Source organism: Gasterosteus aculeatus, chromosome 13 (genome assembly GCF_964276395.1).
Source record: "Gasterosteus aculeatus chromosome 13, fGasAcu3.hap1.1, whole genome shotgun sequence".
NCBI classification, from domain to species: Eukaryota; Metazoa; Chordata; class Actinopteri; order Perciformes; family Gasterosteidae; genus Gasterosteus; species Gasterosteus aculeatus.
The window spans coordinates 1,730,037-1,756,885 of NC_135701.1; the positions used below are offsets into that span (position 1 = coordinate 1,730,037).

Below are 26,849 nucleotides of genomic sequence, written 5' to 3' on the forward strand. Positions count from 1 at the left end.
CACTTTGTAAATGTATTGCTGCTGTTAGTCATTGAATTATTTTTGATAAGCCAGGTGATTCGTTTGATTTTTCACCTCTGGCCGGGACAAAGGGAAGAGGAAGCTGAGCCTCAGGTCTGCAGGAGGTAGATTGTGTTAGGAATGCGTTTTTCGTGGAATCGCTTTAACCTAGAGATGTCCCCGCTCCCCCGTTCACTTCTTTGACAGCTGTGAAGGAATTACAACAAACCAATCCTGTTTCTGATGAGGCAACCCTCAACACTGCATCACCCCCTCAACAGCTGCAAAGTGGTGTTGATATTTGGCCTCATCGGAGCCGGTCTCTGGTATTGGGTGGGGCAATGTTACTCATGGTTGACTGAAGCTTTAGTCCCTCTGGACCAATTCCAGCTGAGGGCAGCTGTTGGGATGAACTATGTGGCTGGGTGGATTACATTAGACCTACTGGTGGGTATTGTGTCTCTGGAACACGCAGTACATTGTTGTGTTCCTAAAAGCCAGATACCCCCAAGGGTAAACTTTGTTCCACTTCTCTCTCCTCTCTCAGGCTGAGCACAGAAGAAAACGTATATTGTAGATACTTTTCTTTATAGTTGATCTTTTGTTTCTCCAAAATAAGGAGAGGCGATGTTGGGAGTATGAATGTGGTCTGGAAGTAATTTGTAGGTTGTGTTTAAGGGGAGGGGGCGATTTCTCCCGTGAACTCCATGGTTCGGTTCTGTCACAGTTGCTTCAGTTCTTTTGGAGAGATAAGTTCTGGAAGAGTCAGAGAATGTGATTTCTGTACAATAGTGGAGACCAATATGTTTAACTGAAGCTAAATGTAAGTACAGTAAGTACAGCATCTGGTGATGAACAAGAAACTTTAATCCCTGCTCTGTGGACAGCCATCGCTGGTTAGTACTGGGGCTAAAATATGAACGGATGAACAGAATTTCCCTCCCCAAAGAAAGTACATTAAGAGGCACAAAATTGCAGTCTGCCACGTTTTTAACTTTTCAGCCAACGGAAAGTTGCCCACTGTTTGGCTTGGTCCACCCATCTATGTATGTAACTATTATTTAATATTAATAAGAAAAAACCCTGAATTGAATATTCAGCAAGTTGCATTATCTCTATTGCATCAAGATGACTAACAGATGTATTTGGAAGACTGTTTCACTCTCATAAATAACCTTTGTTGAGATTTATTCATGCCATTAAGAGTTTTTCCTCAATCACATGCAACAATGTGCGTCTGTTTTGTCTATGCCTCCAATACAAACGGTTGATGTGAGATCCTGACTCCTCGCCCCTGATTTCCAAAGGCCTTCGCTCTCTCTTGTGCACTAGCTTCTTTGGTGGGCTCCTTGGTTGCTTGCCCAAACCTCAGGAAAACCCCTCTGCAAAGAACATACACATGCTCAGAGAAAAGCATCTCATGCTTTCTTTTACACAAGATTCCATGAAGCCTAGGGGGGTACTGACAGAAGGTGGACCACTGTTCATGCTGCATGTTTACTGTACTTGCTCTGTTCTTACAGCCTGTTTAACCAACTCCCTCTCTTCACACTTCCTAATTCCCATTTCCATTTAGATATACTTCAATCTGAGCAACAATCATAATGGAATTCCACAAAGCAACGGTTCATTTCACTTCATCCATGGTCCAGAGTCATCCTCAAGAAGGGCTCAATAAAGTCCCTTTGTCTCTTGGTTCCTCAAAAAGTCCCCAAATGTAATGCCATTGTCATGTTTTTGCCATTAAAATTGTTATTCATCTCTTTTAAAGAGATTTCAGGATGATTAAAGTAAAGCGGTCAGGCATACTTTAGTATGTTAACCCACTGACAAAGGTCTGAATTTAGGTTTGAATCCCCTACATGTGGTGGTTCCCAAACGGTGGGTTGGCCGACAAGGGGGCTGCAGCTTTGTCACTCACCCCAAAATATAAAGAATGAAATAAAAAAACAAAAGAGAAACTGACAGGAGGACTTGACATGTGCTGTGTTCGATCCATGCACGTCCCCCAGAGCAGCTCAGGTTAGGAGGCGACAAGCGCAGCAAAAAGGCAGAGAGTGAGGGAGAGATGGAGGGACGGAGGGAGGGAGAGATGGAGGGATGGAGGGAGGGAGAGATGGAGAGAGGAAGGGAGAGATGGAGGGAATGAGGGAGAGAGGGAGGGAGAGAGGAAGGGAGAGATGGAGGGAATGAGGGAGAGAGGGAGGGAGAGATGGAGGGAATGAGGGAGAGAGGGAGGGAGAGAGGAAGGGAGAGATGGAGGGACGGAGGGAGGGAGAGATGGAGGGACGGAGGGAGAGAGTGAGTGAGGGAGAGATGGAGAGAGTGAGGGAGAGAGGGAAAGATGGAGGGAGAGAGGGAGGGAGGGATGGAGGAAAGGATGGAGGGAGTGAGTGAGGGAGAGATGGAGAGATGGAGGGAGTGAGGGAGAGAGGGAAAGATGGAGGGAGTGAGGGAGAGAGGGAGGGAGAGATGGAGGAAGTGAGGGAGAGAGGGAGTGAGTGAGGGAGAGATGGAGAGACGGAGGGAGAGAGTGAGTGAGGGAGAGATGGAGAGAGTGAGGGAGAGAGGGAAAGATGGAGGGAGTGAGGGAGAGAGGGAGGGAGAGATGGAGAGAGTGAGGGAGAGAGGGAAAGATGGAGGGAGTGAGGGAGAGAGGGAGAGAGGGAGGGAGAGATGGAGGAAGTGAGGGAGAGAGGGAGGGAGTGAGGGAGGGAGGGAGGGAGAGAGGGAGGGAGGAAGAGCAAGATAGCGAGACGCGCACCATCAGAAAGACAGAAAAAAGACGCAGCGCGACACAGAAAAGATGTTTGGAAAAACTTGCTGTTAAATTTGGAAATATAAGTTTTGCACTGTTCCGAGCTTAAAGTTACAAAGAAGGAACAACCCTATTCTTTGGGGTTCTGGGAGAGGGGGGGGGGGGGGTCTGACAGAAAAAGGTTGGGTCGAATAAGTTAGATTACCTTTATAGTTTATTTGACTAAATACATCATCAATTAATGAACATCATGCTGTATTGAAGACTTGAAAGATTGAGACCATGAACTTATGTTTACAATGTTTACCGAGGTAATAAAGAGAGTAGAGTCATTTTCTTCTATGCAATTTGGCTTATTTTTGCCCTTAGGAGTCACCCCTTACTGGGCGGCAGAGAAGAGAGAATTTACTCTGTACTCTTCTGGCAGAATTGGAAGTTGCTGCATGCTTTTGGCAAGTAATGTACATTATTAATATAAATAAGACACAGCTGATATAATCGGCTACTGGAGAGGTTTGTCGTTTGAGCTCTGCAAAGGTCCGAAGTGGTAAACTTCCTTACTGGTTTGTCATACAGACCCATCTCTTTCATTTTGTGTCACACACGCCCATAGCTGCCTGTAGCGTCTCACAGGACGCTGTGTAAACCGCTTCAGGTGTAACACCTGTACTGACAAACTGAGGGTCCTTCTGCGTGTGCTGCCTGATTATCCGCTGTCAGCTGGACAGCATCAGATTCTAAATATCCGTACCCAGGGGTTAATCCCCAATAAAGTCCCCTTTTTATCCACATTTTGGATTTTTGCTCATTGATAGTAAGTCAAAGTCTTTTAGGATCTGGTTAAGTCATCAGATTCATGCATCATGTGTCAACTCTACAACTCAACACGCTTCTGGTTTTTGAATAGATTTAGGCTTTACTTTATCTTTAGTATGACACATCTAATATTCAGAGGATAATGATGAATTGTTGCAGTGTTGGGTGTGTTTCTGTAAATGTAGATTAGTCAAACAACAGAAGCTGCATCTAAAGGGAGTACAGTCCTCGGTGTAGCAGAGGCCTGTGAGGGAGCCTTTTCCGACATTAACCCAATTACCTCTTGACCATGAATGATATGTGGCTCAATGGTGCAGTTTCCAGCCTCACAGTGGCACATAACATGGGGACAAAGGCTTTACATTGCGGCCACTGTGAGTTTATGGAGGTACATGATGAGTATGTGATGGTGATGAACGAGAGGCCCTGCTGATGTGAACAGGATCATGTTGAGCCCAGATTTAGCAACAGGAGAGCCTTTGTGTTGACCATGAGCTGCAGGGACCGAAGAAGCAAAGGTCATGTGAGTTGTCAGTGTTCATCACCTCGGCTAGCATGGACATCATTGTCCCATTACAACAACATGTCAACATTTCGTGACAGAGTTCTTGATTGGACACACCATTAGTGCTGAGCTCATCAAACCCACGGCCTGGCTTTGCACTCATTATTAATGAACTTCATTATTATGTGGGTGCAAAAAAAAGAACTGAGTGCAGATCTTCTTAAATAGGGACCACATGCATGACCCAGCACACCTGCTATTAAGCTTCACCCGGTGCTGCTCCATTTACTGTATCTATGGTTTGAGCTCAAGCAGATAATTTTTAATCCGAGTCATTGTGCCATTAAAACCAAGTGGAAAAGTCCTGCTATCCGATGGCATTTACACTGTGCCCCTTCCACCTGGCAGGAGGCTGAGGTCCATCAGGACTAAGACCTCCCGCCACACCAACAGTTTCTTCCCATCGGCAGTCGGGCTCATCAACAGGGCCGGTCCCCCACTGACTGACTCATCCCACCGGTCACTTTCTTTCTTTCACACTGCACACGTCACTTTCATATGCCATAGCATTATTTTATTCCTCTTGCGCTGTAGTCTTGTCGTCCATTCAATTTGAATATAATTGAATGTCCCTATATCCTCAAAGGACTTGACAGAACACATTTGGGAACCGCTGCCTTAACCTAACCTAAGTTGTTTCCTGTCTTTATTTTTAGAAGGCAGTGTATGCATTTGACCAGCGAAAATCAACACATGACGAGTTCAGAGTGACACTGTGCACCTTCTGCGTTAACAAAGGTTCAAGATCGCGTTACAAATGTAGGGGTTATGCTATGAGGATATTAAAAAGGATGAACATTGCATATTTTAATACAACATACAAACAAGATGCATTAGAATTAGAAAGAAAAGTGGTATCGTATTGTCAAACGAATTCATGTAAACATACATTAAATATTCAGACATTTGTGTATATGGTTTTGTTTTTGGAGTTCAGACTATATTTAATACATCCCTTAAAAAACATGTTAAAGAGACGGAAGGTACCATGAGGCCGGAAAACTAGCAGATTCCTGACGAAGTGCTCAGTGTTAGGATGGAGTAGATAGGCATGTGTAACAACAGGTGACCGTTCAGTTTTATAGGAGGATAACTACCGGGAGGCAGAACAAATCTCATTGGTTGAGTTAAATGCTGGGGGGCGGGGCCAAATAACACTAGCTGTAATGTATGTAGCCCACTTAAAAGTCGAGACTTCAAACCAAAGGGCAGTAAACGTGGTTGAAGGTAATACTGAAGGTAAATGCCCATTTCTTACTCTACACTTCCTCCAACTAGATGCTAGTAGAAGTAAGCTACCAAAAGAGAGGGAACAAGGCCCACTTGCTTTAGCGCATCAGCGTCAATGGTTTCAGTGCTTTCATGCATTAACCCATTCATGCAGATTATTATAGATGTGCCATTATAAACCAACATGTTTTACCAATAAAGCCTAATCACACATATAAGTGACATGTCATATCTTGTATTATTGTAGTGAGTTATTAGGAGTTAGGTTAGTTCTGACATGGTGATGGCTATTTCACTCAAGTGCCCATATGTACATTAAAGAGTTATTGTATACAAAAACACATCTATGTATATGCTAGTAAGCCAGCCTGCTAACATGTCCTGAATGAACATATAAAGAAGTCTCTCTGCTCTTTAAAACCTGTTCGATAAGCTTTAACTCAACCTGTGAGATTGTTTTTACTGTTGGTTGCCCATTCTATTGATATATAGTACAGTCACATCTCAAGGCATAATGAATGTTTGGTACACTGTGAGGTCAGGTGTTTGAATGGCGAGCTTTGGTGCTGGAAGGCTTGTGTGGGTCCATCTTATCTCCTGAGTCCAATATGGCTGCATCTTTCTATTTTGGAGCCACACTGGAACGCCAACAGCTGAGCTTACTGGTCGAGAAAGTTTACCCGATAAATTAGCTGATGGCCATTGTCCCAGGCATACAAAACCCTCTCCTTGGGGTTGTAGTCAATCTGGGTGGTGAACGAGTACTCATTGGTGAAGGGCAGGCGTGGGATGGCGTCAGTGTTGGTGTGGGTGTCATACGCAAAGTTCACCTCACCTTCCTTTTGGTTGTACACATTGACGGCATACAAGACACCACAGATGATGAAGCAGTTTCCGTAAGAGTTCCGCTTGAGACCGGTCCTCCAGGTTGTCTCTTTTTTTAACGACAGGTCTCCAGGATCCAGTTTACTGATGACGATCATCTCCTGCTGGTTGTAGTCGTAGTCCATGGAAGGGTAGATCACCCACAGGCCGCTTTCGTCAACAGCAAAGTCAATGTCCGAGTGGCCCCTCCATTTCCAGGGGGTGGTGTCCTCGTATACCACGTCATGCAGCAGTGTCCAGGCTGCCACATATCGCATCCTCAGATCATACTTGATGATATTCTTGGTGAAGGCTCTGTTGTAGTAGAAAGCTCCATTATAAACCACATGGCCTGTGCCTATCCAGTTGTAAGGCAGTTTGAAGAGGTTGCTCCATCGGCCTATGATAAAAAAAGAATATCATATTAGCCTGCTTATCGATTATTATTAGCCAATGAGCACATTATGATCAACCATGACGCAACCGCCCACGTGGAAGTGTCTGTGGTTGTGGCTCCAAGAAAAGGCTATCTTGTTGTCGTGTAAGATCAGTTGGGTAATGTCAATGTATAAAGACTACAACATGCACTAACAGCAGCAGAATGTGTACACGCCGGCTTCAGACGCCGGTTTGCTCAGGAGTTCAACCCTGTAAGTGTCCTTTTCTAATCACATCCCATCTATCCCGTCCTTCCAAATGAAGGACAAAAACAACATGCAGTAGAGCCCCCATCCCCAACCATAAGGCCAGCCCACACTCTTAATCCCTCTCCACTGCGCCCAGTTCAAAAGAAAGCTAAGAGCACATGTCAGGGAACAGCGGGCATCACTGCCACTCCAAATACCTAGTGATCCGCACACAGCCGTGAGCTCACTGCACTGCAGGACACATCACACGTAAATGCATTTAAAAAGGCCATTGTCCAAACACATCTAGATCAACAAGAAAGGTCCTATGAGGGGAGATTGTCTTAACTCTCTTAGAGAGTGTAATCCAATTCCTCAGTCTATTTGGATGTGATTTTCCCACCCACTGGAGCCATGAAACGACTAAGACCTACATTCCAGAGATCTCATCAGTCTCACAGAGCTCCCTGGACAATCAACATGAATCAATGTCATCATGTTATTGCAGATAACACAGCTATACATTTGAACAGGGTGATATGTTGGGACGATAATGGTGTTTGAGTTGGATTTAAGTCTTTATCTTTATTAACACAGGTTTTCACTAAGACAGAGTATGTTTGATTGGCCAGAACATGGTCCACAGTCTTAGGCTAAGGATGTTGTTCAAACTGGATTAGATTGGACTTCAAATTGTGTTTGAGTTTGGTTTATTGTGAGTACAAATGAATCTAGACAGTTGTATGAGCAAGCAAAACCGATTCCGTCCGATGGACCACATTTCATTTGAGTTTTCCCGCTAGGTCCCCGTGACGGATATTACACACGTGTAGCTCCTCATGGCTATTTCAATGGGGAACAGTTAATGTGCGCTTCAGGCTGAGAAGGTTCCGAGCTTCTGAAGATTCTGTCATGTGAAGGCTATAAAACCTCATATAGGTGTGTGTGGCCCTCCCATTGTCTTCTGTGACGCCTTGTGAAAGTGCCCAGGAGGGAACCGCAGCCCCAGTAGTAGATGCTTTTAGGCTCTCTGGGGGTACCTGTCCTGTGATGGAGAAAGCCTGCTCTTTTTGTTGGATATAAGATCACAAACCTCTATAGCAGAGAGGACTTGAACTGAACACAGCGTATAGTGATACACCGATGACTGAAAAAGGAAAGGGCCACAAGCGTTTTCTGACAGTAAAACGGTGAAAACCGGACTAAAAAAACGATTAGGGGGCAGTGTCAAAACCTAAACCGTATCTATGGTGGGGGTCTTGTTAATCCCAGGGACCTAACACATATATATGGATTATGGTGAGCAAGTGGGGCATTGTGTTCGACACACCTTGCTTGAAGTTGTCCAGGTTGCGGAACTCCACTAAGTTGTTGCCATAGTAATAGTTGGTGACATAGATTTTGGAGTCTTTAGCCAGAGGATCCTTCATCCAGGCTCCCTCGTTGCGCCCGTAACTGTGCTGCTTCTCTGGCTGGTCAATGGATGCTAGAGTCCCTTCACAGTTCAGGATATTTCCTGGAAGAAACAAGCAGAATATTCAACATGCATGTATCGGAGAGAATTACTTGCATTACTGTGGGTTTGAATTGATTTCACACTCTATATTTCTTGGCAGAGTGAACCAGGCTTTGTGGAGTGTACCGCCTTTCCTGCTGCTAGATTATTCTCTGTCACTGTAGTCACAGCCTGCAATACAATGCTAAGCCTAGAATACATGCACACACCTACATTTTGTGTGAACACGATACTATGAGCTAGAATTGGGGTGATTGGCGATCTTAATTATGAAGCATAACCTTTCATCCGGTTAGATTACAGTACAATAATACCAACCAATGACTTCCTATTTACACTGTATGTGAAACGTCATGTGATAACCGTTTTCAGGTTTCACTAGATGGAGATTGTTCCTGCTTAAATGCTTTAAAACAAAAAGCGTATAAGCCTTAATCCCAAATGGGCATTTATCACATACCTGCTCTGTGGAGAATTGGCCGACTATTGTTGTTGGAGTTGTCCAGCACCAGTACAATGGTCGGGGCCGGTCTATCAGATGCTGGTGTATTTTGTATGGTGGTAGTGGTGGGTGTAGTAGTGGTGCTAGTTGTGGTGGTGGTAGTAGTAGTGCTGGGGACAGCAGTGGTGACAGTGGGTTCTGCTGCGTTGGCCTCCGTGGTTTCAAGGACCATTTCAGCTCCTCCATCCTCTGACTGGTTGTCAGTGATGTGATGGACTGGTTTCGTTCTGACATGGTCTTCTGGGTGGGGGGGGTAGATAGATTATACTAGGTTTGACTTCATTCCAAACACACCAGATGGCTTTTGTCTGAATACCAAATGGGTCTTTTCCTAAACCTAAGAAGTTTTGCTGATTAGTTAAACCTAAAAACGAGGTTAAATTGGCAAATTGGGCTTTTTTTGTCATGCATATGCATTCACATTTGAGTGAACAGGAGGCAGCCATGCAATATTACAGTTACCAACATCGCATCTCCCGCTCAGCGTTCACATTCCATTCCAGCAGTTGTTGAACTCCTCGCTAAATTACAATTATTGGTAACGGGATCATTTCACAGCATCAGCAGTGGGAATATTGCAGCCTGCACTCAGCCGTATCACAGCACAAGTACTGAACGCTTTGCTACAGCTCACTAGATTTCCCCACCGCTGATGCCCAAATAACTCATCAACTTCGTTGTCGCTGAAGTTTTGTTTTAGCCGTTTTGACTTTAGCTGATCCAAGAGAGAAAGAGAGAAGGAGGCCCATTCAAGTGCTTGCAGTGTTCGGTACGGTGGGCGGAGAAAGGCGCTGATGAGCTGCATGTTTCGTAAATACAACATAAACTGAAGTATGACAGCAAGCGCTTTCTGCGGGTTGGCTGTGGCGCTGATGTACTGCAAATGTACGTCCATGAGGCCCTCAGTGTGTTTGGTTATAGTGATATATACATCTGCAAGTAATTTGAGCTAATTACAATTAGCTACAGTTCTTCATAGGAAAGGAAAACAGTTCTTCTACACATTACATACATCTCCAATCCAACTGGAAATTAGCAACAAAACAGCTGGAACATGCAATGAAAAAAAGAGTCCTGTTGAGCACCAACCCTAATTTCAACATCAATATCTTTGAAAAAGTAACATTTGGTCTGATCTCCTTTTTATCACCTAAATTCAGCTTCGACATCAACGCGTCACAAAACAGTTGATCATTAGTTGTAAGTAGACAGAGAGACCATATTGATTGCTGTGAATGTTAAGTCTTATTGCAATGGTTGGCGAAAAATAGTCTACATGACGACATGAGCTTGTAGCCATAGCATGTTAGCTAATAGCATACTGTTGCGTGTTCAAGCTTTCAAGGCTGTCAACCCTTTAAAATGTAGATTTTTAGGTCATTTTGCATCTAAAATATACAACCAATAGTGTGCCTGATGATGTTACCACTGTTGCAGATGCAAGGGATGAAACACTGATTATTTGTCAATCAAGAACCCATTTTGGTTGAACATTTCTTCTTTGTTTCTATGGTTACATGTGGTCAACTGTAAAAAAAGGCAATATTAGCAGAAGGAAAATCTGCACTCCGTATGGTCTCTGATGTCCTGTGCTGCCAGGCAGATGTGGATAGATCACAGCACGTTACCCTGACGTGTGCATTGGTGGAACACGCAGACCTGATTATAGAGTAGAAATATTCAAAGGCGCTTTTTTTTGTCATTGAGTATTAAGTATTTTTAAATAATCAAGGAGATAAAAATGTCTCTGTGGAGACAACTTGAAAAAGGACAACAGAGGAGCATACTACTTGCTTTTATTATTGTCAAATTTGCATTCTAATTGTATTGGAATTACTTTTCAAAACAAGTATCAGAAATGTCTCTTATTCATTCTAAAAAGTTGATTCTGGTATTCATGAGTCTGTGTCTGAGTCTGATGTCCCGTTAACTTTTTATTTATCATCTCCTTTATGATACACAGGAACAACAATGTGTCACAGGCTACACGATCTGTACCTCCTGCCAGAGAGGTCCTGAGTGCAACACTCAACGGAGATGAGAAAGATGCAAGACTACATTTTCAGCTGCTTCCGTTGTCAGCTCCAGAAAAATATGGCTGCGTCCCAAACCGCTTCTAGAGAACTGCTAACAGATTGTAGAAGTTAATAATACGCGGCCAAATTGATACAGGGGAGGAAAAATGGCATCGGAAGAGGAGGCATTTCAGGAAAAAGCATTATTGCGTATATCAACCCTGTCGGGATGATTAAAAGTTTCTGCATCCCACTCTTTGCCAGATTATGAAGAGGCAGCCAACTGCAGTGATTTGGTGGCCGGGCTGGCTGAGGTTCAGATAGGTGGCAGAACATTATGTGCGTGTTCCCTATGCAAACGCAGCATACCTATTCACTCAACTAGACTTAAAGGGCATTGGAAGGAGTGAGGAATTGCATTGCTGAGGGTGCCCTTAAACTGTTGTTAGGAGGGAATCGCAGCGCTCCTTTGAGACAGCATCAGCTCCATCTATTTTGTCAATAAAAGTTTGGGATTTCCTGCCTATTCAATCAGTCCTGCGCTGACAACATCAGCTTTGCTTGAAACAACAGTGAAATTAATCTTGTATTGGATCTCGTTTGCCACATAAGTGTCACATTTGCAGCACAATTAGACCCTTATCTTACAGTTGTGTAAAATAAAGTTCTAAGGAAAGCTTCATATTCTCCTCAACAGGAAGCCAAATCCAGCTATTAAATATCTCCACTCTGGTTCAATGACTCTGCTGGTTGATCCTGCTCCAGCAAAGTGTCATGTGTGGTTAGATTAGATTGCTCAAGAAACAAGTTTGGATCACTTTGGATCAACACTGTGGATCGCTCACAGATGGGAGTGAAAAGTCAGCTAAAGTACGAGCACAATATTTGCTTTAGCTCGAGTATGCAGTGTCTCAGCCAAGCTGCAGGCGCTCACCTCTGTGCTCATCCTCGTCGGTCTTGGCAGCCTTGTAGTAGGTGATGCCCCTCACCACGCCGGGCTGGTGGCCAGCCACCTTGGCTTTGGCTGTTGGGTCAGGCTTGGCCGGCTTCCCTGGTTTAATGACCTCCTTCTTGGGCTTTACAACCTTTTCTTTGGGTGGTTTGGGCAAAAGTTTGGCTGCAGAGGTCTTTTTGTTGGGTACTTTTAAAGTATCTTTTGCTTTCTCATCATTGGTGTCCTGTAAACATGACACCCGGGTTATGTCAGGACACTTGGTAATGTTGGCATTGCATGTAGTGCTAATGACGTTGCAAGGTTTATTATTACTAGTGTTGCTGTTGATAAAATGACCACTGGTACTGTACTAAAAGAACAGGTTCACACTATCAACTCCTGAACTACAGAGGCCTTCTCAGGGCCCCTCGGTGAAGACACCTACTATGCAGAGACATGTCTGAGATCAAAAACACTTGAGTCCAACAGCCCTGCTTGTGATGTACTGCTAACCTTACAGCTAATACTACTGGTACAACTAGTAGTGCTACTACAATGTCATAGGAGGTGTTTCTTGGAACCTGTGTTCTGCTCTCGGAGGCGTCTTTCTGTAGCAGCTGCAGGCTGAGGCTGGAGATCTCCTTCTTGATGCTCATCATAACGTTGGAGTAGTTCTCATATCTCTTAAACTGGTTGGTGAGGCTCATCATGCTGTCTCGAACAAAGTCGTTGTCTCGCGTAAGGTTTGTCTTGATTGTCTGAAAGATCACGTCAATATTTACAGCAGTCAGGAGTAGTCACAAGAACCACCTTTCAATCGCGTCATTAAGGCTGACTCGAGTATCTGGATCAGGAGTCACTGAGAATGGGGCCGATCTATTTCATACAGTTCTATGATTTTACACTAAGACAATGTAAACTTCCAGTTTGATGATCTTATCAGTACCCAAAGCCCAGGTATTGATGTAGGGTAAGACAAGGTAGGATCAGTGCTTCCATAACTCTAGTGATGCAGGCATGAGTTCACCTACCTCCTCCAGGTTGTTCATTTGAGACACCACCTTGTTGATGTACGAGTGGACCTTCATTAGATCCATGCTGTAAAGTGTTCCCTCCAAGAGATCCACCATAGATTGGAGCTGGTCATTCATGCCATAAAAGGATAAAAACAAGTTACTCACCATCTCCTCAACGCAAACCTGAGCCTCTGTTCAAATGCAGTCATTTCTGGTAAGACAATGCACATCCACACTAATTTCTCTCAGTCAGTTATTTTCAGACATCTGGAACTGCTTTTTGTTTCATGTGGTACATAGCGTGCTTCTCCTGCCTATGAAAAATGAAAGCGTGCTTTAGGTATGAGCAGAGCTCGCCAAACTATAGCCGGTCTCACTGAGCAGAGCAGTGGCCTTCGAAACTGGATGGACTTTTTCGTACGTTTTATTTTACAAACAATCTCACGCAGGCAAATTATTATTATTATTTGTGCCAGCATACACTCTGTGTGTAAAATCTATTATGAATTGTAATTATTATGATTCAAAACCGATATACAGGTATGGAAGTGGACTCGCTTTTCTCTATGACTGTAGCAATGTGGGGTTGCACCCATTCATTATTGCAATAATGAAATCATTTGTTGATCAATAGAATAGCACAATACACAATCACAATTTCATGCATTTGCTTGCACTGTCCGACCAAAAAGTACATGAACAAGATTTACTTTACAAGCATATAAGACAAAGACATTGTTTGTACTATTATTATTTGTACTTTAAATTCACTCTCATTATTTGTCCAAGTGTATTTATAGTACAGCATAGTATAGAATAGTATTATAACAATAGTTGTTACGTATAGTTTTGTTATAATTCAATGTATTTATGGTTATAGAACTCAGCTTTCATTTGCTTCATCACAATCATTTTAGAATGACTTATTAGGTTGATTACTCTCTGACTGACAATGAGTAATTAAATACATCCACACTTTTTGACTCTGGTGGTCAAATATGTTGAATATAATAAACAAACTATGCAAATTCATATGGGATGTATTGTGTCATTTTTGTCCAAACAACAACTGATCCATCAGAATCCTTTGAAAGATGCTGATCTCAGCCGATCTCATACGTATTCGCGTCCTCACCTTTAGTAGCTCGGGGGCCTGTTTCTTCAGCTTCTCCATCTTCCACTCATTCTCACAGGGGTTGAGGGAGGACGGCGGGGCCGTGCACGAGCACTTACAGTCCGACCCGGCGCTCACTGTCTCTACTGTGTAGAAATCCTCCACCCGCACGCTGCCGCTGCGCAGGCGCAGGCAGGCGTCCTTGCTCAGAGGGCGCATGATGCACTTGCAGCGGCAGTCTGAGCCCTCCGAAGTCATCCGCACTGGCTCAGTCTCCCCAAAGATCTGAGGGACACAATGGGGATTGTGAAAAGGAGAAAACGACCTGGTTTGCACTGTATGTTTAAACCTACAACATAAAATGTATTGCATTCGTCCAGTGGTTCCCAAACTGGGGGTCGCTACCTAACAGTGTTTTCATGCTGATAATCCATGCTCCTTCTCCGCCATGTCTAGCGCAAATGATGCAATTCGCTCAGGTTCAGTTTGGGGAGGCGGTTCCTCTGAATCAGACCCCTCCATGTGTCACTGTTACTGCCCAGGTGAGCATTGAAGTCTGAAGTTGATGTGTTATTTGGGCATCAGTGGTGGGGGAATGTATGTGTTGACTAGTGTGCTGTAGCAAAGCGGTCAGTACTTGTGCTGCGATACGGCTGAGTGCGATGCTCCCACTGGTGATGTTGATGTTTCACAATATCACTACACAGCCCTTTGCTAATACAAACCCTGTGAGAACATTTAGCACCCACATGGAAAAGCCATATTTCAAAGATGCATCTGTTGGGTCCTGTATGTAAATTGACTCTTATGTGTCAATACATACTCAACATATTGTAAATCCCAACATGGGGACTACTTAGTCTTGGAAGCCTGTATTCTGTCACTCCATAGCTGCGTTGTTAAGCATGAAACATAACAACCATCTCATGAATGATCACTTGCATTGTGGGAAATGTAGGATCCAGCGGTTTGTTCGAGCTTGAGACACTCTGGAAAAGTCTTCATGTGTCCGACCGGATTCATCATTACAGTTCAAATCTGTCTGTGCAAAAGGATTCAAACCTTTGGCATGAATATAATGTACATTTGCATTAACATCCCGGCATGGCAGTGATAGAAACAAAGGCTGAAGTAGGTAGTAAGTAAGAATGATTCCTTTGTGATTCGGTCACGTTTGTTTTGTAACAACTTTCCGTAGTTGTAATTTATTTCAATTGAATCATTTCGGATGTTTTTGAGCAGGACTGCAGCCGGTTGAAGGTAGGGGGAGTGAAAGTGGTAGAGGAGGTGGGGGCTCATTAGTGAAAGAATGCAGGCTGAGTGATGGGTGGGGGGGGGGGCCTTTCCCCTCCCTTAGCGCAGACATACTGGGAGGGGGTCTTATATGGGGCACGACTCCTGTGTGCAGAGCCGGGCCAATCTTGACCCATGTCAAGCGAGAAGGCAGCAGGTTTGACAAATCCTACAGCCACATGAAAACAGAGTGGATTAGCAGATTAAACTTCTTCAGCAGAGGCTCTTCCTACGGCCCAAACCCAACAGACGCTGCTGCATAGACAATCCCACCTTTAATTCCTTTAAATTGGACAAGTCAGAGAAATTCTAGCCAGATTTCCTTTGGTTCTTAATGGTTTGTCTGGTGAAGAAGGACTCCATTTTTACCTGGCAGGCTTTGCCGCGTCTCATCGTGGAAACTTTCTGCCAATCGGATCGGCTGCCTCCTCTAACCTGTCAGATCACAAGTGCTATGCTGACAAACCGACCGTCCAGCATCTCATGCCAAGCTGACCTCCCAGCAGGACGGCAGGCAACACAATTAAGAGTGCTAATAATTAAGAGCACAGAGTATTTAATGCACGCTTACAGCTTTGAGTCTTTGGCTTTGACCTCTCAAGTGCAGTCAAGTTTCAGGTCAGAAAGACACGGCCCAAACATGAACTTACGTCTGCACAATGGGAAGAAAGGAGCTCTATTGGATCAGCCTCTGCAGCCTTTAACAGCTAACTCTCCCTGACACTGATGAAGTGAAACCCCTATTGTGCTCAGGATTGCTAAAAACACAAGATGTGTTACACAATTGCTGCTGCGTTTGGAAGTTAAAGTTAATGGCCCTTAGACAACATTTTGAATTAAAGAAAAAATGATTCCATTTGAAAAGCGATTGCTGACTCAACAGAGCAGGTCAAGACATTGATAAAGTTCATATAATAATGTTATAATTGGGCTCTGTGAATACATTTGGAATTACGTTGGTCTAAATGTCAAACAGGATAATGTTTTGAGGGTTTTCAAAACACAGATGACTTCAGAATCATGAAACATACAATCCAGAGAGGAAAAACGTGGATAACTACAGACTGATAGCACACAACTCCCCATGGGTCTGACCCACTCACACACAACGTGTAACCGTGTCCGTATGCAGCATCATCATCATTCATCTGCAGCCTTGAAGATGAAAACCAGGATTTGGTGCTCAGCCAGCCGGGTGACCACTGGGACAACGGTATGGTGAAAGAGCACAAGCTGCAGGCACCTGTTTCGAACCTTTAAACACAAAGTGCTGTCATGTGCTGCTTTTCCCCACAGACGCACAGAAAGGCAGCTCTAATCAGTCCTGGCCATGCGGCTGGTGATCTTAAAATCCACTTTGTCTCCTGTCAAGGGTACTCAGGACCAAAACCGGGGTCCACATTCCAGTCCAGAGAGTCCGCTGGATTGGTAATCTAATTAGCCGTGCTTATGATAAACAGTCTTACTGTGCCACTGTACATTTGAACATGGTACAAAAGGAGGGGGGGGGGATTCTATGGAGGCCTTAAGTCTGGGGATAAACCATGAGGTCGGTGGCTCAGACCATCAACAACAACACAGGAATTAGCACAGGGATGTTAATTAGCCAAACACAAAGGGCATCGAGCACTTGCTGCTTTTGTGGGTACACGTCTACATTCCCGCCGAGTGTGTTTACGCGATCGACACATGGGCCTTGCTGTGTTCTCTGCCCTGCATCACACACAAATGACAAAAAGACCTTCATGAAATTCCTGCTATACTAAATGAGCTAATGGATTACTTGTGTGAAGGTTCCTGCTGAGCCACATTTGCCAGCTTTATTTCCTAACAATGGAATCAGTCTGCTTTTAGAGTGAAAAACTTGTGAGAAAACAGATACAAGTCACACTGCCAACACTAATGAAATCCATGTTCTGTAGGAATACCTTCACAGACACAAACACAGAACGATAGATGGAGCTAATGTGTTTTCGACAGAGGATGCATTAGCGCGTTAACAAGGCAGAGAGAAGATGAATGCCCAGAAAAATACTATGCTACATTTATTAGGACAAAGAAAGTGCACCTGGTGTCATCTGAACAAACGAATGCCAACTGTTGATTCATGTTGCGGGAAACAGCTTTAAGCTCATAACGAAAGGTCGTCAGCCACTTTTCTAAAAGTGGTCTGAGTGCTGCTATCACCCCCCGAGAAAATTCATCCTCTCTTCTCACCATCTAGTCTCCTCTTTGATCCGATCTCAGCAAAGATTCTGCAAATTCAGTCTCATGTCAGAACGGAATCTAAACACACTTGAGAGGGCTCATGTTTGTGTAGCAATTGCTTATTGCCTTCTTCATTTCCACAGTATACAATATTAAAAGACATAAACTACAATGTGTATATTTTAATTACCATAGTTTTCAATAATTATTGCCATTATTGTACTTTGTGGTAATACTCGAGTCATCTTTTTGTGTTAATTCACTATTGACGCGGCTAAATAGGACAGACAGAATTCTTTATCAGCAATGGACTCGTCATAACATGCACATGCACATGCATACAACACATGTAAGGTAGCTGCTGTTTAAGAACAAAGTGACGAAAGAATAGCGTTGGTATTTCAATGATTACGTCCCGAATCAATGTTTTAGATATTGTCCTTGTACAAAACAGCGTCTGGCAACATTGTCGAGAGGTAAACAGTACTGGCTCTGACCCTGGGTAACGAAATCCACCTCCCAGCAACAACAAACCCACTGATTAATACCTCATGTCTTATTTGTTTTATTTATGCAACACTGAAGAGTGAAAAAAGTTGAATGGAGGAGCGTCATTTGGTCAGGCAACCGACAAAGAAAGAGCACCAAGTATTGTTTTCACATTTTTTTGCTGTTTCCAGTGTTTGTGCTTCCCTGCTGCTGGCGGGGACAAAGGTGTTAATCTTCTCCTTCAGCTCACAGAGAGAAGGCCAACAAGAAAGTTCCTCAAGACAATTGTAATATAAAAGAACATTGATACTGATACTGAAGCTGCCTCCGGTCTCACTGTGCAAATAAGATGCACCACACCTCCACGTACCTCTCAGTTTTAACGACAGAAACGAGATGCTCTTACTGTAGTTTCGTGGCTTTCGCAGAGTGAAGAGAATCATGTGCACAAAGAGGTTTTGAGGGTTTGGTCTATCAATCCATAGTTCTAGGTGGACTACATTGGAACACAAGGGTCCAGGGCTGTGAAAGGTCAGGGTTCCCAGGGAGATGGGGCCTGAGGAACCTTACAAAGACCAGACAATGTAGATAAGAGATGAACTCGATTGGAAAACCCTCTGTGATCATAATTCCTGCTCTCAAGGATTCAGCAATATGCACAGAGAGAGAGAGAGAGAATACAGCACAAGTGCCCAATTTAGAATGTGTTGAGTGTAACCGTGAATTAGTCTATGAGGCCACTCTGACCCGTTTGCATAGCAGCATTCAGCACCACAGGTACTAGGAACTCTGTAGCTTGCAGGAGTCCTGTCTTGTTTTCAGAGGCACAGTTTCACGTCTCTCTACTTTACAATACTTCAGTACAAGCAATTGAAGGCAGATGATCTTCGTATCCAGACCAACACCTCCGTACCTCATGTGTGTGTGTAGCGTACTATAAATACGCATGCATATTTTTCCTCAACCAAACCAAGTAGCTGTTGCCTACCTGAACTTCAACCAGGACCTGAATAAGATATCGATTAAGTCTGGTGCTAAATGTAATCAAACCCCAGTCTCCTAAGTTCAACCCGTGTAACTGCTTTTACTATTACTGCTATTAAGGATTCATTTAGGCAGAAAGCGTTTAAGATAGCTAGCTATTGTTTAATCAAGGGTACGGGGGTGTAAATAGTAAATACTGTAGCTTAATAGACGGACGTGTTCTTCTGGGTTTGTATCCTTATGGTTGAAATGCACTTGCTGTAAGTCGCTTTGGATAAAAGTGTCAGCTAAACGACATGTAATGTAATGATTTAATGTAATGTAATGATCTAATGGGGGAACTTTGAACTAGTTGTTGATCAAGGTCACCCCCCTATCCACAAGGCACCCACAATCTATTGAGGGGAACAGCCTGAAATACAGCATCTGTATTGACAATTTTTACCAAAGCGTTGTGCACCTGAGCCGTACGGTGAACACAGACTAATGGCGACTCTTCGTCGAACCCCATGAGACGTCCTCAATTAAATGAAGCCATGTTGGCATAACATGGCTTGACAAAATGTTGCGTACAGTGTCAATCGTCCACAGCTACCAGGTAATAATACTGTAATTACTGAGCCCTGTCTGCTGCTGTTTCCTCCTCTCTAGCCCCTGCTGACCCTGCACTGATTGTCCTCGGGGTTGTTTACAACCAGAACGCGGGGCAGGTGCACGCACTGCTTCCTACCCCCCCGATGCTTTTGTTGGTGGGCTTTCTCTCACATTAATGTCAGTGGCACCAGTTTTGGCGACACATATTATGACTGAACATCTTCATTGGCCAAAAGGCTGGAGCATGATGGGGAAGGGTATTTTAAGGAAATACTATCCATAGATATACTATAAAACCTTTAGATACATCTGGTACAGCTTAAAATACTGGATCAGGTATTTGAAGTACGGGAGTCTATAAATTGATTAGGAATGACATTGTGCTTTTGTTTATCAGGAAATTGAGGCGACGCAGGATTAACAACACATATCTCTAGCTATGCGTTCCCTAGTGGGCGACCGTGGGTGAGTGGGGAGCACAGTCGTCCCCCAATCAGAGGGTTGTCGGTTCGATCCCAGGCTCTGCTAACCCGCATGTTGTTGTGTCCTTGGGCAAGACACTTAACCCTGTAGTCCTGTAGCTGCGACTACAGTGTGTGAATGGTAGTTACTGATGGCAGGTGTCACTGTGTATGGTTCTCCTGTCATCAGTGTATGGATGGGTGTGAATGGGTGAATGATGTCATGTAGTGTTAAAGCGCTTTGAGTGGTCGGAAGACTAGAAAAGCGCTATACAAGTACAGTCCATTTACCATTTAGGTCCTGCCTGATTGGACTGAGCATGTGCAACTCTCAACAGAAGAAAGATAGGCAGGGTGGCTCACTGGTTAACTACTTCCATCACCAGCTCCAGGACAAACGATGGTTAAGACTCTCTGCTGAGAGTAGCACACATACGGTACCAAGCAACAAGAATGCTGTCAGCAGTACCTAGCAGTTCTAGTTCATCCAAAAGATGTTGGAATACGGTTCAATCATTGCTTTGAATAACTGTGTTTGTGAAGCCCAAGAGGGACAAAGTCAAACTGCTGCCACGCAGCTGGAAGAACAGGGTTGTCTAAACGATTGCTATCCTTCGTTGGCCTCCAACCAACCAGACTACCAATACTGTCCCAACTAGTAGCACTTTTATCACTGTTGTATTTGGTAGTACTGCTGCTGCTCCTACTACTATGAATACAACTGTTCCTATCATTACTACTACTATGAATACAACTGATCCTATCACTACTACTATGGATACAACTGTTCCTATCATTACTACTACTATGGATACAACTGATCCTATCACTACTACTATGGATACAACTGATCCTATCACTACTACTATGGATACAACTGATCTTATCAGTGTAGGACTACGGATATAACTGATCCTATCTGTACTACTACTATGGATACAGCTGTTCCTGTCCATACTACTACTATGGATACAGCTGTTCCTCTCAGCACTTCTCCTGTTCTCCCTGATTGTATCCAGACAGTTGTTTAGTCACACACACATACTTGGCCATACATGTGCGGCGGAGGCCCTGGTCTTATAATATGTACTGTCCATGCATGTTATCTTCTGGCAGCGTGTGTGTGTGTGTGTGTGTGTGTGTGTGTGTGTGTGTGTGTGTGTGTGTGAGTGGAGCTGGATTAGGCTCAGGGACAGTGAGGGGTTACTGGAGTCCAGCAGCTGTATAAACAAGGGCAGCCACTTATTACTGTTACCCCACTGGGTGCCATCTCTCCCACACACTGGAGGTATCATCATGTAACCACACTGGGTCGTGTCACACAAAGCCCTCATTGGGAGGCTTACACTGCCTCCAAACACATATGCAGAACCGTCCGCCGGCTCCAGAGACCTGAAAGGTTTGTCCGTGGTCCAGTAATGGCGTAGTAGTGGAAGGACAGACCCCAATGAACCCCAACAGAGACTCCAAACAGCGAACGGTGAGTCCTAAAAAGGCAAAGAAAGCGCAGCCCTGAAGTCTTACCTTGCTCTGGGAAGACGCCTCCTCGCACAGAAGCAGCAGGAAGGCGAACAGCTGTCTGTATCTCCACATGTTCCCCGCGGAGTGTCCGCGTCCACGCGACAGTCTCAGGTGAAGCAGCGCGCTTATTTCCAGTGCATCCTAAAGCACCGCGTGTGCCCGTGTGTGCAGAGGAGTGCGCGCCCCGCGCTCCCTTTTCAGCTCGGCGTCCTCCCCGAGGGGAGGGGTCCGCTCTGCTGCGCGCACATGATCATAATAATAACAATAACAGTATGAGCATCGTGCTATGATAATGCACATGCATATGTGTCATTTAACGAACTTGGTTAGAAATGTGATTTTCGAATTATGTTTAATCGTGTCAATGTGTTTGAAGGTAAAAGTAAAAATCGAAGTAAAGCGCACATTAGAAGCTCGAAGGCCTTTGGGCGCCATCAGCTGGCCAATTATTGTTCTGAAAGTCTGCACTGTAACAAATTGCTGTAAATTTACGGTGCATTTCTAACGGTATCTTATAGTATGTTATAATAACTGTAACATACAGTTAAATTTCCATCCCTTTCTTGTACATTAACGGCCAATGTCATGAAAAAACAGTTAAAGCTGTCAATTTACGATAATAGCAGACTACCGTAATTCAACTGCACGTTACATATATTTTACGAAGTGGTGGAACTACACATACAAGTGCAGTGAATCACAATCCATCTACATCTGTTGTAGGTTAATACCCATGTCAGCCAATGAAAAGTCATCATAATGAGATGTCTCATGAGATACGATGATGACTTTGACTCACAGGACATTACTATACATGTAGCAGTCACTTTTATCCAAAACGCCCATGGTTTGACATAATTTATGTGGAGTAATTGGGGGTTAGGTGTCTTGCTCAGGGACACTTCAACTTGGCACAGGGAGCAGCCAGGATTCAAACCACCAACCTTGTGCTGCACAGCACACCCTCCCTATCGCATGCACCACCTTCACTGTCGTTTCAGTGGCCGGAATGTAAAGATTATAAATATTTGTATTATTCAAAGTGTTCGTTACCTAAAAGTCATTTGAGTGTAAATCGTGACCGACTGCTCCTGAACGTGACGTCAGAAGCGTAATCTCAGTTCATCCAGAACACCTGTGCAGTTCAACATGGGAGAAGTTTCTCATTGCCTCGTCTCTCCAAGTTGGTAAGTGTTATTTGCCTGGCATAATTAACATTCTCCTTCCTTACATCTTGTTGTCTTCCGAATCTTTGTAATTTTAATATTTTACCAATGACAGTGTTTCTAAATATTTAATTTGGGTTTGTTTTACAGTAGCCACTGGATTAAGGACGTCATCATTTTATGATTCATTTTTTTTATTATTGTATACATGCTGCATATTTTATGTTTTGTTATTGATTACAAATGTAACCATCAACAAAACAGAGTGTCCGCGTCCACCCGACAGTCTCAGGTGAAGCAGCGCACTTATTTCAAGTACATCCTAAAGCGTGCTTGTGTGTGCAGAGGAGGGCGCGCCCCCTCCCTGAGGGGAGGGGTCCGCTCTGCTGCTTATAACACAAAAACAGTAATCCTATGGTAAGAAACTGTAATCCAATACACAACAACATACCGTATATTACGGTAGGGCACTGCAAATAAAACAGTAAGTTACTAGCGTCGACTGCCAGTAAATTGCAGTTAATTCACAGTAAAATTGGTTGGTAAAAGTTTACGGTAACATACAGTAATCCAATATACGGTAACATTGTATTCTACGGCAGTGTACCATAAAAAACAGTAAATTACTGGCATCCGCTGCCAGTATTTTACCGTTAATTGACTGTAAAGTTCACGGCAATTTATTGTAATCCATGTTATGGTAACATAGTGTAAACACCATTTACGCTATTACACCGTAAAATAACGGTAAATTCCTGGCGTCCTTGCTGCCAGTAAGTTACCGTTAATTTACAGTGACATTTTTTAGAGTGTGACAGCACAGTTTGGGTTTCTTTGGTGATGTCCCGGGGTGTAGGGGAGGGACATGCACAACATACAACCAAAGACCTTGAGCAAGAGAGTTTCTTGTGTGTTAACGGAAGCAGAATGTGATGCAAATCACGACATCTTTGCACAGTGAGCAAAGGGGTCCGATGGGGGAGCCTGGCCCTATTGGCTGTGCAATGCTCTTTTCGTCTATGCTGGAATATACAGTAGGTGCCCAGGTTTACTGGGATACATAATAGAGTAGGCAATGTATAACCTAGCCACAAAACTGAACATTACCAAATAAATGAGATTTCTCTATTTAAGAAGGGCTTCAAGGTCTGTTTTTTTAAGGCAGACCTAACCTTCATACATTGTCAAATGATATGAATGCATAAGCAGTGAATATTACCCATCACATTTTAAATTGAATGAGTAAAAACAATGAGCCTGGCCCTCCTGGATTCCTTGGGGTCAGGGTGAGTAGCTACAGTTTATCCTGATGTTATTAATAAACTTCTTCATAATAATTGTGCAATTATATGTTTCAGAAAAAACACAACAATCATGATATTATTCAAACAGCAAACAAGACATTAGTCCAACCTTAAGTGTTAATGAAAGCTGTCACAGTGACATCGTAAATGTTATGCAGAGAATATGAAATCGCTGCTCTGCTGGCCCAGCAAAATCTGTGCTCTATCCTTCCTGTAATAAATATTCCTGTGTCTGATAGTGACCCTCTTCAATACATGTCTTTCATCAGAGGAGACAATTAATTAAAGTGACTGTTTACGCTTTTTTATACAATACACCAGGGGGCAGCCCATAGACTTGGTTTCGGATTAGGTATTCCACAAAGCCAAAAATGTACATAACATCTAACACGTGGAGCATCATCTTGAAACTTCCTTATAAATTAAGGGAAAGATTGCAAGAGACAAGTCGCTGGAGAGCACTGTTTAATGATCATGTTGCCCTCATTGAAAAGCAAGTCAGAAATGCCCGAGTACTAACATTTTTTTGGCAACATCCAGGACATACGTACAACGCACCAACTTGAAGGTCACCAATGTTACGACGGGACAGAAAGGTGTGGTATATCCCTCATCGTGGATCTATCATCCCAGAAAAGGCAAACTGAGAGTTGTTTTGGATTGTGGAGCAACGTATAAAGGGTACAATCGCTGAACTGCCAGTTATTGCCCCGATCTTACTAACAAACTCATAGGAGTCCTCGTTCGATTTAGACAGGAGCCCGTTGCAGTAATGGCTGAGATCCAAGTTACGTGTCACCAGGTTCATGTCTCAGAGGAAGACATGAACTTTCTATGCCTCCTCTGGTGGCCTGATGGTGACTTTGCACATTGCGCATCTCCACTGGAGGATGAAAGTACATGTGTCCGGAGCTGTATCCTCACCAAGTTGTGCAAAGTATGCTTTGAGGAGAACGCTGGACGATAATGTCCAACATTTCCCTCTGGAAGGAATAAATGTAGTCAGTTTGAATGCTAATGTTCATGAGTCTTGATAGCCAAATGTCAATAGCGATGCTACTACTTTTTAAATGTTTCAAACAAAGTAATATATAATAATGATAATAACAATAATAATCCTGATTAATTGTGTGTGAATGCGTGTGAAAGACACTTGAATTGACAGATGTGCGTGGGATTATGAGACGTCCTCAGTAAATTACATTTTCTTACTGTTGTTTGAACGTTGATTGCAATCTGCAACATCACCACTAGATGCCAATAAATTCTGCATACTTTACTTTCAGACTGATCTACAATCCCAAATTATTGTTTTAAATGCGAGTTTCTTTCCACCAGGCTTTTAACTTATAGCCAGGTGATGTAAACGGTGAGTGCCGATAGAACAATCGATGGGACCTGCTATGCACTTAAAAAGCTCCACCACTGTGTTCACGGTAAAGCACAGGTGTAAATGCCACGACTAATGGCGGCTGGGTTCCTTTGGCTGATTTCCGGTTGCTGCTCACGTCACGTCACTGGTGTTATTAGTAACACCTGTGCATCTCCTCCAGCTGTCTGCGCTGAGCAGGGCCTGTGGACGTGGTGCCTTCACGTCCTGTAGGAGCAATGCCACTTACAATGGTATCTGATAACACCCCACAGGACTAATGAACAGACAATAGTTGCTTTAATAAAGAATAGGCCCAGTCCCACTATTCCCCTGGTTCAAAGGAGGAGGAGATACGATCGTAGTTTGACCCCGTCTACAACCTTAGAATCCATTTAGAAGCCACGGTTTGTGCTATGCCTCTATGGTTGTTACTTCTGCATTCGGAAGTTACATACTCTTTGTTGATTAAACATTAGAAGACGACTCATGTGTGTTTTACCTGTGATGCTAGTCCTTTATGTGTTTGTTTTGTTTGTATCTTTAATGAGTGTATCGTTTCTGTCCATACCAGATGATGCGCTTGTTATCATCATTTAGTGAGTCTACTTCATCGTCATCGTCTACTACACCAACAGCTCTCGTCCACCCTTTTCACGACACCTGAACGCACCACCCCTGGGGGTGTGGATCCAGTTCTTCCCCACTGACTGGAGGCAGTCGGCTGAATCATGGGACGGCGGTCCGAGCAGTGAGCAAAGCGGGCTGCGGACAGACCGGACGGAGCAGACGGCGTGATTCACCTCAAGACTCCATCACCGCAGCTGTCAGCGCCCCGCCAGCAGCGCGCGCGGCTTTTCGTGGCGCGGAGCGGAGCGGCGACGTCGGGCGGACTCGGGATCAGCCCATGCGGGAGGATGGAGATCGAGAAGCGGACGAATGGCTTTGACTTCCCGGAGAGAAACAACGACAAGTCCGTTAACGGTAGGCGAGCGCAGCGCTGACCGTGAACGTGCACGTCCACGAGCGCATGCCCGTGTGACGCGCGGCCGGCGTGACGGGAGCGCACCTCCACGCAGAGCGCCACGGCCGCGGCGGGTCGGACTAACGTTGGTCCCCCCCCCCCCCCCCCCCCCCCCCCCCGGGGGCTCGGGGCTCTGCTCGTGCACCGCTCTGCAGTTAACGAAGTTTAGCGCCCGGGACGCTGCGTGCGTCTCCACAAGTGCCGGGCGCGCGGCCCGCGGCCAGGTGCGCCTGCGAGAGATGTGCGCGTGAGTTCGGTGGAAGAGACGCGGCTCTCTGGGAACAGAGGTCGGAATGTTTTTATTTGGAGGTGGCCGGGCAGGCTCGGGGAGATCGTTAAAGGTGAACTTTTGAACTTGGTGAACGGCCGGAGGCACCAGCGCTTTAGTCTCCAAAAGCCGGGCGTGTGTGTGTTTGTGGGGGGGTGGCGAGGCGGCGTGGCCCCGGCGGTGCGCTACGAGGCTCCGGAGTCTTCCGTTTC

General features: G+C 44.4%; 2 protein-coding genes across 3 annotated transcripts in view; one reads left to right on the forward strand and one right to left on the reverse strand.

The window, feature by feature from the left end:
• Positions 1-4,755: 4,755 nt before the first annotated feature.
• On the reverse strand, positions 4,756-22,056 carry olfml2a (olfactomedin-like 2A). 2 transcript variants are annotated; one of them, XM_040195339.2, is made up of 8 exons: positions 21,510-22,056; positions 13,978-14,241; positions 12,858-12,965; positions 12,408-12,584; positions 11,827-12,070; positions 8,836-9,117; positions 8,190-8,375; positions 4,756-6,633 (listed from the first exon to the last, which is right to left on the reverse strand). In XM_040195339.2, the coding sequence occupies exons 1-8, from the start codon at positions 21,576-21,578 to the stop codon at positions 6,029-6,031; spliced, it is 1,935 nt and encodes a 644-aa protein (XP_040051273.1). In that variant the 5' UTR covers positions 21,579-22,056; the 3' UTR covers positions 4,756-6,028. The 2 variants fall into 2 exon arrangements, with proteins under 2 accessions (XP_040051273.1, XP_040051274.1); XM_040195340.2 differs by having other exon boundaries at positions 8,836-9,114; positions 21,510-21,691.
• A 3,069-nt stretch (positions 22,057-25,125) lies between these two features.
• nr6a1a (nuclear receptor subfamily 6, group A, member 1a) overlaps positions 25,126-26,849 on the forward strand; it is a 58,963-nt gene continuing 57,239 nt past the window's right edge. The window contains exon 1 of the mRNA XM_040195341.2: positions 25,126-26,329. Coding sequence (XP_040051275.1) covers positions 26,263-26,329 — 67 coding nt within the window. The 5' untranslated portion in view covers positions 25,126-26,262. The remainder of the gene's footprint in view (positions 26,330-26,849) is intronic.

What these genes read in the sequence shown, in the direction of transcription:
- olfml2a (XM_040195339.2), bottom strand. Translation starts at nt 21,578, where the DNA reads ATGTGGAGATACAGACAGCTGTTCGCCTTCCTGCTGCTTCTGTGCGAG. An exon ending in AGGCGTCTTCCCAGAGCAAG is followed by an intron (nt 14,242 to 21,509) that starts GTAAGACTTCAG and finishes TGTGTCCCTCAG; the next exon opens with ATCTTTGGGGAGACTGAGCC. An exon ending in CGACGAGGATGAGCACAGAG is followed by an intron (nt 9,118 to 11,826) that starts GTGAGCGCCTGC and finishes CCCCCCACCCAG; the next exon opens with AAGACCATGTCAGAACGAAA.